Raw genomic sequence first — 20,824 nt, 5'->3', positions numbered from 1 at the left:
CACCCCAATGAAGCCCTGAAAAATGGCAAAAATACTGTGACCAAAAAGATGGGCCCAGCAATCAGAACACACTGTGTACAACAATGTTAGGAAACAAAAATACAGTTATACTGTAGCCGCAGCAAAGGATAGAAGGGTTGGAGGAGAACATAAGAAGAGCCCCACTGGATCAGGCCACAGGCCCATCTAGTCCAGCTTCCTGTATCTCATAGCGGCCCACCAAATGCCCCAGGGAGCACACCAGACAACAAGAGACCTCATCCTGGTGCTCTCCCTTGCATCTGGCATTCTGACATAGCCCATTTCTAAAATCAGGAGGTTGCACATATACATCATAGCTTGTAACCTGTAATGGATTTTTCCAACAGAAACTTGTCCAATCCCCTTTTAAAGGCATCCAGGCCAGACACCATCACCACATTCTGTGGCACGGAGTTCCACAGACCAACCACACACTGAGTAAAGGGAATTACGAAAATCCAGCTCAGGCTCTTACTCTGCTAGCCACACCTAAGAAATTGGGAGTGTTAGATCTACAAGGAGCCTGAAGCAAGTTCTGAAGTTGTCATCATCTTGGGGACAGTGATTTGTGGAGCCAAGGTCTAAGCACATTGGCTTTCAACTACCAGCAAGTCCATTTGTTTACATAGCCCTCCCAGGCTGATTGATTTCCAGCAGACTGACCCAGGGCACAGATTCTTCTGTTGGCAGAGTCAATCTTGAAGAACAGAAAGATTAACAAGTTAAGCTGTCTTGGAATTTCTTTATGATAAATGATCATGGGTTGCCAGAGCTTTGTTTGAATGGTCCCTGTTGCTAAGCCAACTACATTACAGGGCAAGTGGGAGGCCATTACAAGAGAAAAATAAGGGTTTTTTTTTTCTGTTCAACAAAATTGAATTTAACATCCCCGAAGATGAAAGGGGTATTCATCAGCTGCTTTTCATTCTGTCTTGGCTATCTGCCATGAAGTAAAAAATAGCTAACAGGAACTGCCTGGCACGTGAGGGGTTTTTTTTATTTGTTTGTTTGAAGCTTGTATTGGGAAAAGAAGATTTTAAAATTATGTTATAAAATCAGAGTTGGAGCACTAGAATGCAAAAAAGTTTTGAGTCCATTCCTTGGAGAAGCTAGTATCCTATTCTGAATTTTATTCACTTTCTATATTTCTAGATCACTTGTCAAACCAAGGAATCCGAGATTGTATGTATATCTATATCTGGCCTTCCAGATGGTTGTCAAATCAAGGAATCCGAGATTGTACGTATATCTTTATCTAGCCATCCAATATGCATCTGGCTGGGAAAGATTCCTGTTTGAAACCCTGATGAATCACTGCCCTTCACCATCAACAATACTGAGTTATATGGACCACTGGTTTGACTCAGTATAAGAAATTCTAATAAACTCACACAATTGAGATTCTATTAAAAAAAATCATATGCAAATTTCTAAGTAACAAAAATGAGCCTTCATACTAAAATTTTGAAAGCCTATTTAGGTGGAGTATAATGGTGTTCCTGAGATGGTGCGGCACATGCTGGCCTACCCTAGCAAGACCTAGACTAGAGCACGGAATAAACACTTATTAAAACCCCATTTGGGGGAAAAAAATGGGTTTATGGTCAGCCTGGCTATGTAAACAGCCTTGAGCCTCTGAGAAATGTGGCATATAAATACTGTAATAAAGAAACAAATAAGATAGTGCTATGAGGGGGAGGCATCTCTGGATCCCCAGAATAGATCCTATTTTATTGTATTTGCTTTTTATGTACTATATTGTTTTTAGTCTATTCTATATTGTTATCTATTATATTGTGTGATGCTCTGAGAGAGTCTGGTCCAACAAGAAGCTGACGGAACATACCAAGATCCAGGTCTACAGAGCTTGCATCCTGAGTACACTTCTGTACTGCAGCGAGTCATGGACTCTTCGCTCACAACAGGAGAGGAAACTGAATGCTTTCCACATGCGCTGCCTCCGACGCATCCTTGGCATCACCTGGCAGGACAAAGTTCCAAACAACACAGTCCTGGAACATGCTGGAATCCCTAGCATGTATGCACTGCTGAAACAGAGACGCCTGCATTGGCTCGGTCATGTAGTGAGAATGGATGATGGCCGGATCCCAAAGGATCTCCTCTATGGAGAACTCGTGCAAGGAAAGCGCCCTACAGGTAGACCACAGCTGTGATACAAGGACATCTGCAAGAGAGATCTGAAGGCCTTAGGAGTGTACCTCAACAAGTGGGAAACCCTGGCCTCTGAGAGGCCCGCTTGCAGGCAGGCTGTGCAGCATGGCCTTTCCCAGTTTGAAGAGACACTTTGCCAACAGTCTGAGGCTAAGAGGCAAAGAAGGAAGGCCCATAGCCAGGGAGACAGGCCAGGGACAGACTGCACCTGCTCCCAGTGTGGAAGGGATTGTCACTCCCGAATTGGCCTTTTCAACCACACTAGACGCTGTTCCAGAACCACCTTTCAGAGCGCGATACCAGAGTCTTTCGAGGCTGAAGGTTGCCAACAACATCTGAGCTTTGAAAAAAGTAGGGTATAAATCTTTTAAATAAATAGACTTGCTTATGCTGGCATTTTTCACAATTTTCTCTCTCCCACTTGCAGATAAAAGATGATGACATTGGCTACAACAAGAATTTATTCTGTATCCCCAAACACTATGAGGATGATCTTGAAAGAGTCTTCATACCACATGGGCTCATCCTTGACAGGTACAACAGTGGTTCAGACAGGATAAGACCTAAACAAAGACTGTGAACCTATGTACACATTCTGGAACACAGTGGGACTTACCATGGATGAACTAAAGTATCAGACTAAAGACAAACTAAAATACCAGAATCCAATACTTGGTGCAATTAAGGGCGCAATCCTAACCCCTTATGTCAGTGCTTTCCAGCTCTGGCATAGCAGTGCCAATGGGACATGTGCTGCATCCTGCAGTTGGGTGTCACTCACAGAGGCCTCCTCAAAGTAAGGGAATGTTTGTTCCCTTACCTCAGAGTTGCATTGCCCTTATGTCAGTGCTGGAAAGCAGTGACATAAGGGTTTAGGATTGCACCCTAAGTCTGATCAGTTTTGTTGTGAACAAATCTACTGTACAAACCAACAAATAGCAACAAAAGAATAAAATACTTCTTCCATAACATCCAGGCTAGACCAAGGTGCAGCTAGTCTGTTTCCCACAGTGCCACTACAAAGTCCACAAGCAGGAGATGAAGGCATACTGCTCTCCCACAACAGGTATTCAGAGGCACTCTGTATCTGAACCCGGAGGTAGAATATAGCTTTCATTAAAACCAATGACTTCCTCCATGAACAAGTTACAACTTCCTGATTTTAGAAATGGCCTATGTCAGAATGCCAGATGCAAGGGAATGCAAGGCACCAGAATGAGGTCTCTTGTTATCTGGTGTGCTCCCTGGGGCATTTGGTGGGCCACTGTGAGATACAGGAAGCTGGACTAGATGGGCCTATGGCCTGATCCAGTGGGGCTGTTCTTATGTTCTTAACTGCAATTCCCAGGAAGCCTTGCAGGTCTCTTGTTATCTGGTGTGCTCCTTGGGGCATTTAGTGGGCCGCTGTGAGATACAGGAAGCTGGACTAGATGGGCCTATGGCCTGATCCAGTGCGGCTGTTCTTATGTTCTTATGTCTAATCCCCTTTGAAGGCTATTAAAGCTAGTGGCTAACATCATGTCTTGCAGTAGGGAATCTCGTACTGACCTGTGTGAAGTAGTATTTTCTTATGTCCATTCTAAATCTGCTGCCATGGGAAGGAGGGGGCAAAACCTCCATCAACCCACTCTCCATGCCAACCTTTCCCTTTCTTGTTCCTAGGACAGAACGTTTGGCTAGAAACATCATGCAAGACATGGGTGACCATCACATCTTTGCTCTTTGCGTACTGAAAGGAGGGTATAAATTCTTTGCGGACTTGATGGACCACATCAAAGCCCTAAATCGTAACACCGATCAATCTGTCCTGATCTCCGTGGATTTTGTGAAACTAAATACCTACTGTGTAAGAAGTGCTTTTCTGTGCAAATCAACAATTTCCGTTGCAACTCTGACTTATCCTAGATCACATTCTGTTATGCTATTAAACTGAGTGGGCGGGGCAGGGGTCTGACAAAACAGGAGCATCAAGTGGCAATCAATACAAACACTCTGTGGACAGGCTCCTTAGTCTAGAATCCTACCTAGTCCATTAGCACTGCAATGTAACTTGATGACAGCAAATGTAGTTCAGCACTTTAAAAGAGGTATATTGGCACAAGTCATTAGACTGGTATGAAAGCAAAGAAGGAGTTAGGAACATAAACACTGTCTTGGTTCTTAGTGGCTCAAGGTCAACATCTTAAACCTTGTCCTACTCCCAAATTACCACTTTTCCAATTTTGCCACCAGAGATAGCAGTTGCATAGAGAAATAGGCAGCTAGCCCCATTATTAGAGAATCATTATGTACACTCCTTCTGCACACCAAGCCTCTGTAGGGGCCAAGGCAGTTGCACAATCATGTCTTGCCCCCTGGAGTACCACCACCCGAGCCACCTCCACTTCCAGCAGAGTTGGTCCAGGGAGGACACTGCTACACAATAATCACAGGTGGGACCAAATCCACCTTCCATTCTCTGAAGTATGGCTGACTGAAAAGTAGTGTTCTAGGTCATGCTAGAGTGAGGGCAGCATGTGCAGCACCACCCCAGAAGCATCGATGCTCTCCAACTAAATAGGCTTTCAAAATATTAATATTTATATCCAGCCTTTTCATTTTGTATTAACTCACAATGGTGAGCTTACGTTTTTGAGTTCTTCTCTGTTGAGCCTTCATCCAATTCCTGCTGGATGTAATAACAACCATCTGTACAGTGCTCTCTGAGTATGACTTAAAATCACCTTCTAAAAGACAATTATTATATCCATATTGCAGATGGAGAAGACTGAGGCTGAAAGGGAATGGTTTGTTTAAGGCCATTGCCTTAAGGTAAGTTCATGGCAAAGGCAAGTTTCCAACTGAGGACTTCCTGATTTGTAGCTCAGGTGATTAGCTATTATGCTACACCAGTTCCCAGGCCCAGTGATTAGCTATTATGCTTCACCAGTTCCCAGGTCCAGTTCTTCTAAACCAGTGGTATTCAAACTGGGGCATCGCGATGCCCGAGCCTGTGGGTCCTGGCCTCTGCCCCCTTAAGGGGTGGGGGCAGCCAGGAGACAGGGGGAAGGCAGCTGCAAGGGGGCTGCAGGGGCTTGGGTACACTTGCCTCTGCTTTTGCAGAGGCAGAGCAGATCGCTCCACTCTCCCTTTCCCTGACCTGGGGCGCCCTGCAAGCGCTTGCGCAGGGCTCCCCGCACACAGAGACGGCTGCTGCAGGGACTGGTGAGTGCATCCCAGTCCCTGCAGCCCCCTGAGCGTTGATCGCGTCGCTGCCTTCCCTCTGCCCCTGCTGCCTCCCTCCGCCCCCACAAAGACTTACTGCGGGTTTCAAAATCCTGGAGAGTTTGAAAACCACAGTTCTAAACCAAAATTCTCCCAAACTTCAGCTGGACTTTTCAAGACAACTGTTTGTCACCCTTATCATGCTTAAACGATCCTGGAAGAAGAAAAAATCCCCTTTAACTCCTGTGACTGAGTATGGCAGGGTGTTTAAAGACAGAAGACATTTAAGAAAATTTAAGGACATTATTAAAGGAAGGTGTTTGTAATCTGTTCACAGTTGTAAAGATGTCCCATTGTTTGATTTGATACATACTACCCTGGGAGCCTCGTCAGCTGAAGGGTGTGCACAAATTCTTTACATGCATAAGTAGGAAAAACTTTCTGTATTATGAAAAAATAACTGCTACTGAGCTTCAGTGTTGGTGCTACCAATCAAAAAACACAAAAATATTCAGAGACTTGTCAATGGGGGGCGTTAGAAGGTTGAGCAAAAATAACTGGCTCTCTGCTCATTTCTTAGGTGCAACATCTGGAAATAAAGCTCCCGCCGCTCACAGGGAAGGCTGGCTACAGCTCTGAATAGTTGCCACAGAGCTCTCATGGACAGTGTAAATTGTCTACAATCATTTGAGGGGAGAAAATTTGCCCCTTACCTTCAATAATGGTTACTTATCCTCCTACTCTATTGGTGCCCCTAACTGCATCCCTTAAAGTGAAACACTATTTTAGACCATTTTTACAGTACCCCAACCAATAACTGGTCAAGCTCAATAGGGACTCCACAGGAAGTGTGCGATGTGTTCCTCTGCATACAGCATATACAGAATGTACATATATAACACAGGGGGCCAGTAATACGCAGGCACACACTCTCCACAAACCTCCATGTGTGTGATTTCATTAGTAATTTTAGAATTGTCTGAAAGCAGGGTCATATGTAGCTATCAAGTAAGAGCCAACCAATATTAACATTGGCCAGTCAAATTCTCAGTCTGGACAGGAAGGCCTTGCAGGTTAGAAAACCTGCTTGGGCAAAGTAACTTCGGAAAGCCTGTCCTGGCCAGTCTGCAATTCTGCAGCTCACTACACGGGGCTGCGGCATAGAGATCAAAGGGTTCCCAGGTCGCAACCCACACCACTTCATGGCACAGTGCACAACCAGTCCACGGTAAAAGCACACACTGATGCATTTCAGCGTGCTCTGAAAACAGCTCTTCATATCTCCCCCAGAACAACTCAACAGGAAACATCAGCATCATTGGAGAAGAGCTGTCTGTCTTTAAAGGAAAGGTATGAATCTGGGTGTGCTCCCTGGAGCATTTGGTGGGCCACTGTGAGATACGGGAAGCTGGACTAGATGGGCCTATGGCCTGATCCAGCGGGGCTGTTCTTATGTATATTCTTATGGGTTTTTGTTTTGTTTTTGGCATTAAATAGCACAAAAGCATTCAGCGCTGACAGAAATTCAAGATGCCCAATCCTAAGATTTTCTGCACCAGCCCCTAAAACTACAGACAGCTAGGCCAATACAATGGCCCAGAATGCACCAGTATCATAGGGACCAGATACCACAAAATAAATTGTTTCAATACGGCTCATAAAACTGAATATCAAAGACGTTCTTATGTCACCCTTTCCAATCACTGCTTTCCATTTTGGCCGCGTTAGCACTAAAAAAGGGGGGAATTCTCAAACTTGCAAGCATGTACACACACATGTACAAATAATGTTTTCTCATGACTGGTCTTGAATACCTGTGGATAGAACCGATTTTGCAGTAGTGACAATGGTCATGAAGAGACTTAATTCATCTGTTTCTTTTCCACGTGCATTACGGGGTGCAGAATGTTCTGGTGGTAGAGGTGAGTGATCCATTAATATTCCTTCAATGGCACAGGCTTTGCTTCTCACGAACAACAGGGAAGGAGGACTAGAACAGCTGCTTCCATGGGCAGAAGGTCCCTATAGGATCATGCCCTGGTAGGATCTCCAGAGTGAGCTGAGAAAATCCCTGGAGAGCTGCTGCGAATCAGTGTCCTACCTGGTGATAGCCAATCAGCATGCACTGCTAGTCCATCATTCTGCTCCTTCTTTCTTCTCAGACCAATTGGAAAGAGGTGCAGAAGTTTGGCTTGGCCAGAGTCACCAGTGGGATTCGCCTGGTCTAGGATCCCTAGCCCGGCAAAGTGTGCAGTCCTAAGCCTCAAAACAAAATGGGAGCAACACTGTTGCAACCCAAACCCTGATGCTGGGTTTATATCCTGCCTGTCTGAAGCTCAAGGACAGGTTTCTAGTTTGAGGATTCAGGGGGTAGGACAAAGCCTTCCCAAAGAAAGCTAGCTTACCAGCAACTAGAGTCCTAAAATGGAAGCTTGATGGATATGTCCTCCCAGTGGCGTAGCTAATGATCATGTAGCCCAGCCCCGGAAGTGATGTCACAACCGGAAGTGACATCACACCCAGGCTTTTTAAAAAGTGAAAATTGGGAGGAACCCACCTCCTCCCCCCAGCAGCTCACCACCCACTCGCTCTGCTGCCTCCCCCCAGTCAGTGGCATAGTTAAAGCATCTATCTACAACCTGGGGTCAAAGGACATTTTGTAGCCTCCCCCCCGCATGACAAAATCAAATTTAATTAAGTAAATAAATAAAAAGTTATTTGTTCCATGCTGTATCATAACAACATCTCATTGGCACTCAGAACAAACAGTCTTATAGGTCGGTTTGGAGTTAAAGAAATCCACTTTTTGTTCTACAAGGCAGTTGTTTCCATTTGCTGGTTAATTAGCCATAACTTTTGCTAGAAAACAGATATCCCAGTGCAGTTTGTTTCATTGCGTTCTGCATTACATTACCTTTCCAATGATATATAACATGATGGTATTATTCATACATACTAAGATTTTCACAATTTTGGTCACTAGTGTCAAGCTCAGCTTGTTGCCCCCCTAAAGCTTGATGCCCGGTGCAAATGCTACCCCCTGCACGCCCTTAGCTATGCCACTGTGCCCTCCTCTATCAATACCAGTTTTGGGCCTGAGAGATCCTGAAAAACAAACAGCACTGTGTATTTCTGACCAACGAAGAACATTTTTGCACTCACACAGTAAGTTGTTCTTTTGTTCTTTGAGGTCATTATTGAAACGGGTCGGACAATTCAAACTCTGCCTTCCAGAATAAAGGAACATGAACCACAGATGGTAAAAGTAGTAAGGTAAGCATCATTCTCCTTTGGAAGCACAAAGAAAACCTTGTGGCCTGGGGCCAAGAAAGCTATGGGGAGGAGGGAAGAAAGGGAATGAAGCTGCAATCCTATCCATATCTACCTGGAAACAGAGGTGTAACATGCTGCACTGGTGCTGGAGCAGTGACATTATGCTGTCATACCCCAGGGCAGTGATATCATGATGTCACATGACATCATTTCCAGGCTCTCCCTGGAGGAGGAGGCACTGGCCACACCCACATGGCAGCTCTTCCTCTGGAGAGAACCCAGAGGTGATTGCCTGGGCTCTCTCCAGAAAAGAGGGCAGGCACTACGGGCACTTCACATGCCCCATTGCTTCTTCTTTGGAGGCTGGGAACCTCCAGAGGAGATAGGATTGAGTGTGGGAAGTGGCCACAACTATATTCATAACTAAGGCAGAACCTGGGATTGGTCTTGCAACCTCTCTTGGCAGAGCACCCAGGGTGCTATTCCGCCCTATTTATGGCTCTGCCTGGAGTAAGCCTTATTGACTACAATGGGATTTAGTTCTGAGTAGATATGGATAGGATTGCTGTGTATGTACACACCCTACTTGAGAAAAAGAAGGGGTGTGAAAACCAGCGCCTGAAACTGGAAGACTGTATGAAGCTTCAAGATTGACCACACCCAAGATAAGAGTAGGAGCCTGACCTTCTGCCCCTGCATAGTCAACACAGCACAGTACCTTCATCCACCTATACTTCAGGTGCTAGCTTCCATTCTTTAAGGCAGGAGTGCCCAAACCCCGGCCCTGGGGCCACATGCGGCCCTCGAGGTCTCTCAGTGCGGCCCTCAGGGAGCCCCCAGTCTCCAATGAGCCTCTGGCCCTCCGGAGATTTGTTGGAACCCACACTGGCCCAACGCAACTGATCTCAGCGTGAGGGTGACTGTTTGACCTCTTGCGTGAGCTGTGGGATGAGGGCTTCCTACACTGCTTGCTGTTTCACGTCTGTGAAAGGAAAGGCCTTTCACGGCAGCAAAGGAAAGGCCAGCCTTGCTTTGTGCAAGGCCTTTTATAGCCTTGAGCTATTGCATGACCTTCATTCATTCATTTATGTTCATCTTTAAACTTATCATATCATCATTCATATTCATTTATGTAAACTTATGTAAGTTTATTCAAATTTTAAATGTAAATTAATTCTTTTTTCCCCGGCCCCGAACACAGTGTCAGAGAGATGTGGCCGTCCTGCTAAAAACTTTGGACACCCTTGCTCTAAGGCATCAGCTCCAGTTATAGTAATAGACCTTATGGACCATGACACAAAGATGCATCCTCCCCATCTAAACTGGAGTAATGGCAAGACTAGAGCTTGCTATAACTGCCCACAGAGTCAACTCCCGCCTCCCAGCCTAGCCTCTCAGTTGTTATCCTTCCAGTAGTTGGGCCGATATGGACCATGCAGATTCAAGGTTTACTTGTATGAAAGAGCAGGGCACACCTGCTGCCAGACAAAGAATGAGCAGGACCTAAGGGGAACATGACATACCAGAGAGGCTTTGATACTCAGCTTTGGTCCTCAGCTTTGTGACACGGCCAACACCCCAAACCAAGAGTCCATAAGAACACAAGAACAGCCCCACTAGATCAAGTCATAGGCCCATCTAGACCAGCTTCCTGTATCTCACAGCGGCCCACCAAATGCCCCAGGGAGCACACCAGATAACAAGAGACCTCATTCTGGTGCCCTCACTTGCACTGGCATTCTGACATAGCCCATTTCTAAAATCAGGAGGTTGCGCATACGCATCATGGCTTGTAACCCGTAATGGATTTTTCCTCCAGAAACTTGTCCAATCCCCTTTTAAAGGCATCCAGGCCAGACAGCATCACCACATTCTGTGGCAAGGAGTTCCACAGACCAATCACACGCTGAGTAAAGAAATATTTTCTTTTGTCTGTTCTAACTCCCCCAACACTCAATTTCAGTGGATGTCCCCTGGTTCTGGTGTTATGTGAGAGTGTAAAAAGCACCTCTCTATCCACTCTGTTCAACCGCTGCATAATTTTGTATGGCTCGATCATGTACCCCCCTAAGGCGCCTCTTTTCTAGGCTGAAGAGGCCCAAACGCCATAGCCTTTCCTCATAAGGAAGGTGCCCCAGCCCCGTAATCATCTTAGTCGCTCTCTCTTGCATCTTTTCCATTTGCACTATGTCTTTTTTGAGATGTGGCGACCAGAACTGGACGCAATACTCCAGGTGTGCCCTTACCATCGATTTGTACAACGGCATTATAATATTAGCTGTTTTGTGCTCAATACCTTTTCTAATGATCCGAAGCATAGAATTGGCCTTCTTCACTGCCGCCACACATTGGGTTAATACTTTCATCAAGCTGTCCCAAGCCTGATGAAAGTCCCCCCCCCCGAGATCTACCACCCCAAGATCTCACTCCTGATCTGTCACAGACAGCTCAGAACTCATTAGCCTATATGAGAAGTTTTGATGTTTTGCCCCAATGTGCATGACTTTACACTTACTTACACTGAAACGCATCTACCATTTTGCTGCCCATTCTGCCAGTTTGGAGAGATCCTTCTGGAATCACTTCACAATCACTTCTGGCCTTCACGACCAGGAAAAGTTGGGTGTCATCTGGAAACTTAGCCACCTCACTGCTCAATCCTGTCTCCAGGTCATTTATGAAGAGGTTGAAGAGCACCAGTCCCAGGACAGATCCTTGGGGTACACCGCTTTTCACCTCTCTCCATTGTGAAAATTGCCCATTGACAGCCACTCTGTGTTTCCTGGCCTTCAACCAGTTCTCAATCCCTCAGCAAGGCCTGTTCATCTATGTGTTTTGAGATCCTATCTTTGATGAGGCATTCCACCATCTTAACCAGTATAGATGTTAGGCTGACCAGCCTATAGTTTCCCGGGTCCCCCCTCTTTCCCTTTTTAAAGATAGGCGTGACATCTGCTATCCTCCAATCTTCTGGCATCGTGGCTGTTTTGAGGGACAAGTTGCATATCTTAGTCAAGAGATCAGCAACTTCATTCTTCAATTCCTTAATAACCCTAGGGTGGATGCCATCAGGGCCCGGTGACTTATTGATCTTTAACTTATCAATGAGGTCTGAAACATCTTCTCTTTTAACCTCTATCTGACTTAATTCCTTGGTCAGGAGGGGCCATTCGGGCAGCGGTATCTGCCTGAGGTCTTCTGCCGTGAAGACAGATGCAAAGAACTCATTCAATTTCTCTGCCATCTCTAAGTCTCCTTTTATTTCCCCTTTCCCTCCCTTACCATCCAGAGGGCCAACCGCTTCTCTGGCGGGTTTCCTGCTTCTAACATATTTGAAGAAGCTTTTATTATTCCCCTTAATGCTGCTGGCCATGCGTTCCTCATAGTCTCGCTTGGCCTCCCATATCACCTTCTTACATTTCTTTTGCCACAGTTTATGTTCCTTTTTATTCTCTTCATTAGGGTAAGACTTCCATTTATGGAAGGAAGCTTCCTTGCCCTTTACAGCCTCTCTAACTTGGCTGGTTAGCCATGCGGGCACCCTCCTGGATTTAGTGGACACTTCTTCCTTTGCAGTATACACCTCTGCTGGGCCTTTATTACTGTTATTTTAAGCAGCCTCCATGCACTCTGGGGAGACTGGACTCTTTTTACCTTCCCTTTCAACCTCCTTCTAACCAGCCTCCTCATTTGAGGGAAGTCCGCCCATTGGAAGTCAAGGGTTTTTGTGAGAGATTTGCCCAGTATTCTTCCCCTGATGTGCATGTCGAAACGGATCGCAGCATGATCACTGTTCCCCAATGGCTCCATAACATTGACATCTCTAACCAGGTCCTGAGTACCCATCACACTACCATGCCCAATTTCTTTTCCTACTCTGTCTTTGCCTTGTTGTTCTCTAACCTCCCCATCCTCATCCCATAGGGATGAGGAGTCCCAAACCGGATGCCCCTCGGCTCCTGTCGGCCTTCCCCCAGTGATCAGTTTAAAAGCTGCTCTGCCACCTTTTTAATGTTATACGCCAGCAGTCTGGTTCCATTCTGGTTCAAGTGAAGCCCATCCCTCTTGTACAGGCCCTGCTTGTTCCAAAACGTTCCCCAGTGCCTAACAAATCTAAACCCCTCCCCCCTACACCACCGTCTCATCCACACATTGAGACCCCTGATCTCCGCCTGCCTAGCTGGCCATGCGCTTGGAACAGGTAGCACTTCCGAGAATGCTACCTTTGAGGTCCTGGCTTTCAGCTTCCTGCCTAATAGCCTAAATTTGGCCTCCAGGACCTCCCGGCTACACTTGCCTACGTCGTTGGTGCTGACATGCACCACAACCGATACCTCCTCCCCAGCACTGTCTACCAGCCTGTCTAGACAAGAAGTGATGTCCGCAACCTTCGCACCAGGCAGGCAAGTCGCCATGCGGTCCTCACATCTGTCGCAAACCCCCCCTCTCTGTTTCTAATAATCGAATCCCCCACTACAAGAAGCCCCCGACCCCCCTCCCGCCAAGGAGTATCCTGAGTCTGTTTGGATACAGGCCCATCCCCTGGAGAAGGGGTCCCCCCAGGGATTGTTTCCCTCCTCTCCAGGAAGACGTCCTCCAGCCCCGAGACTTCCCACCTGGGCAGCTGAGGAGCTGCGCACCTGAGGGTGGGACAAAGCCTGATCATCCCCAGAAGTCTTCCCACGGTCCTTCTCTGCCTTCCTCTGCTTCAGATAAGGCCTTTTTGCAAGTGCCGCCACCCAAGGAGGTCCGGGGGGCGGCTGCAAGAAATAGGGCCTTCTCGGTAGTGGCAGCAACATTATGGAACTCCCTTCCCCTTGATTTGAGAATGGCTCCCTCTCTCGAGAGCTTTCGGCGAGGCCTGAAAACACTATTGTTTAAACAAGCCTTCTGATTTCTGGCCTTCTTAACTTTTTTATACATCTTTTAGTTTTACAGGCTTGATTCCTCGGTGATCTGCTCTTTTACTCTGTCTTTTAATCTGACTACTGTTTTTATGGCCTCTGTAGTGTGTTTTATGCCAATAAAGGTCTTACTGAACTGAAACTGAACTGAGATCCAGCAAATATAAAGTCAATTTCATTTGTTTACAAGGTTTCTCCAGTATAAAATTCACAATGGATTTTTGCACCATGAGTGGTGCAGAGGGGAAGTATGCATTTCCCCTCCATGGATAGTCTACATGCAGCGAAACACAGAAAATGAGTTTCAGGATCATTTCATTCCTCCCCATCAGACATTTAACAAGAAATCTGTATACATGCAGTCCATCTGCAACTGTTCCTAGTTATTAGAGACCCAAGTCATTGATATCTGTAAATGACCTTCTGAGTTGTCAAGATTACAGAACTGGCTACAGCTGGGACCAGGTAAAGCCAGATGGGTAATAAGAGGGCCAAGGAAGAGGACTAGAGGCCTCCAGGCAGAGACAGCCTGTTTTATATGCTTGGTTCTTTATAAGAAGCCTAGGGTGCAAGGTATCCATCAAAAGGTGGCTAGATAGCTTTGGCAAAAATAAGGGAGCCTATTCTCCTTTCTTTCTGTGATATGAGGGTTAGATTGGGGGTCAGTGTCTATTGTATTTGATTCCCAAGGATTTTGAAATATCTCTCCCAAACTTCCTAAGCCCTACTTCTCCCCCCCCCCCCAAAAATCTCTTGTTAATTCAGTCATCAACTAAAACATTTTTAGTGTTGGACTACTGAGCAACTGATCATTACTACTAAGGGACAATCAGATGATATTTCCTCAATGGAACATGGGAGTGAATGACTGGGGATTTTTTTTCCTTCATGATCAGGCTCCTTGCAGAGTAGATTCTGAAACTGACAGAATGAATGTGTGTGGCAGGAGCAGAAAGGGATGCCTTACCTTTGATTAAACATACAACACAACAAGGTACCAGTTAAGAAACAGCAATTAACTGAGAGGGAAGGGGGCATGGTATAGGGTGGAGATCCATGCAGCTATAGAGAAGGGGTACAACCTCTCAAAAAGTCTATGAAGTCTGGCAGCTCAAAAAAAACTACCGCAAATAGTTGACTATAATTCGACCTCACAGATAAGTCGAGGGCAGGTTTTGAGCCAAAAATCATGTAATTTTCTATGCCCTCGAATAAGTCGGGGGTTTAACTTAGGAAGGTGTCTGACTATAGTTTTGTCTGATTTTACCTGAGGCCAGATCCTGAAAAATAACCTATCAGTAATTGTTACCTAAGAACTATACAGTCTCTAATTTATTAAAAACATAGTATTAAAAACACAGTACATACGTACATAGTATATATAGTATGTATACCTACATACATACATAGTATATATATTATGTATACCTAGCATAGCAAAAACTGTTTTTAATAAGTCTCTAATTTATTAAAAACTGATCTATCTCATAGATCAGGTGTCTTCAAACTTTTTGGCAGAAGGGCCACATCATTACAGATATTCTTCTTTGATAAAAACATGCGGGAGTGAAAGAAACTGGAAAGAACACCTCTTGCCCAGGGAAGGCACTGCACAGTGGAGAGATTTAGATGCAAATGGGGTTTCATTTCATCAAGCGGGGAGTCAGATTCGTGGAGGGGGGGAACGGGAGTGAAAGAAACTGGAAAGCAGCACCTGATTTACTCAGATGTAGACCCTCTTCAGGAGAAGGGGGAGCGGCGCCTTCTGGGGTCTTGTGTGGGGTTGTAGGATTCCTGGCAGCCTCACCTCTCACCTGTCCAGTCCCCCCCTCATTGTGCAAGCAGCCTGAGAAGCCCTGGGGGAGGAAGGGAGGTGGGGGGGCAGCCTACTGGCCCAGCACTCCCCCCACCCACTCAGAGCCACTGCACACACTCACTTAAGTCCTGCCTCCCATGGAGACAGGGAGTGGAGCAGGGGCATCCTGGCTGCCGCCGCCGCCGTCACCAGACTGATGGAGGGCAGGGAGCGTGCGGGGAGCAACCTGAGCTGCCCACTCCCGAACGCAGGGCTGAGTCTGTGGCAGGCATGGAGGGAGGCATGCTGCCCCGCACCAGGGAGCATCTGGCGGGGAGCAGGCAACACAGGACGCTCCCTGTATGTCAAATTTATCGCCATATAGGCGAGTATCTACGGTATCACTTTATTTTCATTAAAATACACCTACAACAGAAACAAGAGGCCTCAGGGTCTGTAACAAAAAAAAAGTCTCAGTCCTCTTCACCATAAGGGGGGGCTCTTGTACCAAATGTCCAACTCTGCAAAGCATCCAATTGCTTTTAAATTCTTTGTGGTGTAATTTTGCCTAACACTACCATCATGAGGGACCCAAAAATCTCTTTCACTACATATTTTCTAGTGCCTGCAATTTTTCAGTGTGCACGTTTATCAATGATGATGAGGCCATCTGTGTATCTTGAAAACATGCTGAAGATCACTTAAGAACCTCTGGCAACACTAAAGTCTTCACAGCATGTTTTACAATCACATGTGCCTGCTTGAAATGTCAAAGTTTGTTAGACAAGTTGCAAGAGCACTGCCTCTACCATGACACAGCCCCTAGGCATTTCTTGGAGTGCAGCAAGGTCCCTGCAAAATTTCTCTATGGCAACCCAACACTGAAATGAAATGCTAATTATGAGTTGTTTTTTTTTACAGATATAGGGTTTGAAATTCCAGATACATTTGTGGTTGAATATGCACTGGACTATAATGAGTACTTCAGGGACTTAAACGTAAGTGCATTCACTCTTAAAACTCAGCCTATGCCAGTTATTTAATCTCATTTTTTTTCTCAGATCTTTTGTTTGCTTCCTAACTTACCTTGCTTTTGCCTCTCTACATTCCTTCTGACTCCCTATATTCTGATTATTTTGTAATATTTTGTTAAGATATTTCTGTGCTTCAAGGCAAGCTCTCCCTTGGTTGAAATGCCAAGCTGTATTATCATCTTATGCAAGTTGGTTAACCAATATTTATTTAAAATATTTTATATTACTTTTCCGGTGTTCAAAGTGGTTCAATATTGCAGTTAAACATGGAATGGAATGTGTAATTTAAACTTAATCCTGGATCCTGATCCACTCACCTTTACTATTGTCCAAAACATGTAACCAAATTTGAGATTAGAGAGTTGGTTTTGTGTATTATGAAATTTGCCCAAATACACTATGCAGACTATGGAAAGCAAGAACAATTCCTGCAATTGAAGATTAGAAGGCTAAGGGCACAATCCTAACCAACTTTCTAGCACTGATTTAGCTGTGCCAATGTGGTGTGCACTGCATCCTGCAATGGAAAGGCAGTCAAGGGGGTTTCCTCAAGATAAGGGCATATTTGTTCCCTTACCTTGGGGCTGCATTGTGGCTAGGTCAGTACTGGAAAGTTGGTTAGGATTGTGCCTTAAGTTATATAACTTTGAAGTAATGACTAAACTAATCGCATACATTTGAGCAAAAGATGGAAGCCAGAGAAATGATTTTGTTGCAAATTAGTAATTGTTCTCTACCGGCATAAGCAGGAACATTCTTCCTCTGATTACTGGATACTATCACATTCCTGTGGTACTTTCCTTTGAATGGCAAGAAGTTCCTTGAGTAAGACATCACTTGGGTCCAGGTTTCCTTTGGAGGAGAAATCATTGGGTGCAAGGACACAGGCAGATAAAGTTTTTGATCCTTTTAAAAAAAAAAAATCTTATGGAAATTTAGGCAGAATCCTAACCAACTTTCCAGCACTGGCATAGTTGTGCCAGTGGGGCATGTGCCACATCCTGCAGTTGGGGGGCAGTTATAGAGGCCTCAAGTTATGGCAATGTTTGTTCCCTTACCTCAAAGTTGCATTGCCCTTATGTCAGTGCGGGAAATTGGGTTAGGATTGTGCCCTTTGTCAGAATAGCAATGTTAACGATCACTCATTGCCAGCTAGAAAATGAAAGTGCAATAGAGAAGGAAAGTGCATGGATTAAGTTTTAGTTATGTTCTGGAAAGGAGTACAATGAAACAGACAATCCAACCAACCTAGTGGATGATGATATATAGTGGAACATCAAGACAGTGATCTCCTCATTTTAAACTTGGAGAAATTATTTAGAAGACCAGGGGGGAAAAAAGACAGAGAAGATGGCATTGAACTCGTCGTGGATTGAGAACAGTCGTGGATTGAGAACTGGTTGGAGGCAAGGAAGCAGAGAGTGGGTGTCAATGGGCAATTTTCACAGTGGAGAGAGGTGAAAAGCGGTGTGCCCCAAGGATCTGTCCTGGGACCAGTGCTTTTCAACCTCTTCATAAATGACCTGGAGACAGGGTTGAGCAGTGAAGTGGCTAAGTTTGCAGACGACACCAAACTTTTCCGTGTGGTAAAGACCAGAAGTGATTGTGAGGAGCTCCAGAAGGATCTCTCCAGACTGGCAGAATGGGCAGCAAAATGGCAGATGCGCTTCAATGTCAGTAAGTGTAAAGTCATGCACATTGGGGCAAAAAATCAAAACTTTAGATATAGGCTGATGGGTTCTGAGCTGTCTGTGACAGATCAGGAGAGAGATCTTGGGGTGGTGGTGGACAGGTCGATGAAAGTGTCGACCCAATGTGCGGCGGCAGTGAAGAAGGCCAATTCTATGCTTGGGGTCATTAGGAAGGGTATTGAGAACAAAACGGCTAGTATTATAATGCCGTTGTACAAATCGATGGTAAGGCTACACCTGGAGTATTGTGTCCAGTTCTGGTCGCCGCATCTCAAAAAAGACATAGTGGAAATGGAAAAGGTGCAAAAGAGAGCGACTAAGATGATTACGGGGCTGGGGCACCTTCCTTATGAGGAAAGGCTATGGCGTTTGGACCTCTTCAGCCTAGAAAAGAGACGCTTGAGGGGGGACATGATTGAGACATACAAAATTATGCAGGGAATGGACAGAGTGGATAGGGAGATGCTCTTTACACTCTCACATAATACCAGAACCAGGGGACATCCACTAAAATTGAGTATTGGGCGGGTTAGGACAGACAAAAGAAAATATTTCTTTACTCAGCGTGTGGTCGGTCTGTGGAACTCCTTGCCACATGATGTGGTGCTGGCGTCTAGCCTAGATGCCTTTAAAAGGGGATTGGACGAGTTTCTGGAGGAAAAATCCATTATGGGGTACAAGCCATGATGTGTATGCGTAACCTCCTGATTTTAGAAATGGGTTAAGTCAGAATGCCAGATGTAGGGGAGGGCACCAGGATGAGGTCTCTTGTTATCTGGTGTGCTCCCTGGGGCATTTGGTGGGCCGCTGTGAGATACAGGAAGCTGGACTAGATGGGCCTATGGCCTGATCCAGTGGGGCTGTTCTTATGTTCTTATGAACTGTCAATACTTCCCTTATACAGAATGAACATCTACCATTGTTTGTGGATCAAGACGCACTTTAGTGAAAATATAGATTGGATAAGCTAGAATTTGGTTTTCAACCAATTCCATGTTGAATCTAGTGGCATCAAACAAATCATAAATCAAGGGTTCTGTTTTAAGATGGAAAACTGCTGATGGGGGGGGCGGAGAGCTTTAATATTCTTGTATGCAAGAAAATTGGAAGTTGAAAACCATGGTGGTGACATGGTACCAGCTTCCAGCTCCAAGACAAATGAGGATACTCTCAATCATTTCTACCAGTAGGTGCCAAACACTAAATGGGGGAGGGGGGGCAGATCTGGCACCCGGATAAAACCTTCCCTATCCTGCGCAGAGCTTACTGTTCCATGCTGCTGCCTCTTACCTTTCCAGTCAATCTTGTCAGAAAGTCACTGGGCAGCTGCTTCTGCCCTGTTTCCGCACAGAACGGTAAGTGCCACGCAGAACAGGGAAGGCTTTTTCACTACTCAGTGGTTCTCAGTCTGGAGACTGCTGATCTATACTAACGGTGTTGATTTTTGCAGACACTGAGACACTGCAGAATTGGATTCACTCCTTTCCAGTATAGAGTACTACAGTATATAGCATGCTTAGGGGAACCAAAACTTCGGTTGTCTTGTCCATGGTGGAACTGGACAGTTCCTGTTACATCTTGCATAAGCAAACAAAAACTTACAATAGTACACAAGCCTTGTCCATTCTGCAGACCACTGAGAAGGCTCTGCTTCTCAATACTATGTAGTTAACAGAAGAGTGAGAATTTCTATAGACTGACAGGCTGCAATCCTAACCACACTTTCCTGAGAGTTGAACAAAATAGGATTTAAGTCTTAGTAGACCTGGTTAGGATTGTGCCCATATGCACTTAAATTCAGTTCTTTTTTTATGTTGCATGTTGCAGGAGAATGTTTATAAATGATAAAGGTTGGGTAACTGGACGGAAACCCCTTTGTAGCCAACCCAAGGAACCCAGGTGGAGGAGGAACAGGTAATACATGCAGTATGCATTCTAGGCCTAGCCCATGGGTTGGCTAACTTCATAGCCAGCCAGTCCACTCATGGGGGGGGAAGGTGTTGGGCAGATCAAAGCTAAGACTTAGTCTGCCTATACAGCTCACAACCTATAAATTTTGGATCACACCTAAAATTATCTTAGAGCATAAGCCAATACGTGCCTACTCAGAAGTAATTCCCACTGTGTTCAATGGGGCTTACTGTCAGAAAAGCGTGTATAGGATTGCAGCCTTAGGGCCCAATCCTATCCAACTTTCCAGTACTGGCGCAGCTGCAACGCAATCCCAAGGTAACAGAACAAATGTTCCCATACCTTGAGGAGGCCTCTGTGACTGCCTCCCCACCACTGGATACAGTACAGCTGCAGCAGCATTGGAAAATTGAATAATATTGGGCCCGTAGACATTTTTGGGCAGTCATTTATTAAAAGCTGTGTCCATAAAAGAATATAGTTAATTGCTGGTCACAAATACTTGACAAAACTGTATTTTCTTCTTTTTCTTGAAGCATATTTGCATTCTGAATGAGAAAGCCAAGGAGAAATATAAAATCTGATTATGAAAATAGCTGGAAAAACAGAGCAGGATGGACTTTGGATGAATAGAATCGGAATCATTTGTATAAAATATATATACCGAAGACATCTCAATTTATGAAGATCTGCAGAATCACAATGAAGTTCCATTTATGCAGTATATTTTCCATTAAAATGGAAAAAAATATTCATTATAATGAATTCATTATAATTCATTATAATGAATACCAAAATTCATTATATACAGTATATATA

The 20,824-nt window shown here is 45.1% G+C and overlaps 1 protein-coding gene across 1 annotated transcript in view; it reads left to right on the top strand.

Moving 5' to 3' along the window:
• LOC136660664 (hypoxanthine-guanine phosphoribosyltransferase-like) overlaps positions 1–20,589 on the top strand; it is a 147,117-nt gene extending 126,528 nt beyond the window's left edge. Inside the window, exons 2-9 of the mRNA XM_066637971.1 lie at positions 2,573–2,727; positions 3,856–4,039; positions 6,688–6,747; positions 7,302–7,319; positions 8,588–8,670; positions 11,922–11,962; positions 16,291–16,367; positions 20,542–20,589. Of these exons, the coding sequence (XP_066494068.1) occupies positions 2,573–2,727; positions 3,856–4,039; positions 6,688–6,747; positions 7,302–7,319; positions 8,588–8,670; positions 11,922–11,962; positions 16,291–16,367; positions 20,542–20,589 (666 nt within the window). The remainder of the gene's footprint in view (positions 1–2,572; positions 2,728–3,855; positions 4,040–6,687; positions 6,748–7,301; positions 7,320–8,587; positions 8,671–11,921; positions 11,963–16,290; positions 16,368–20,541) is intronic.
• Positions 20,590–20,824: the final 235 nt, after the last annotated feature.

Source organism: Tiliqua scincoides, chromosome 9 (assembly GCF_035046505.1).
Source record: "Tiliqua scincoides isolate rTilSci1 chromosome 9, rTilSci1.hap2, whole genome shotgun sequence".
NCBI lineage: Eukaryota > Metazoa > Chordata > Lepidosauria > Squamata > Scincidae > Tiliqua > Tiliqua scincoides.
This window is presented reverse-complemented; position numbering and strand designations above follow the sequence as displayed.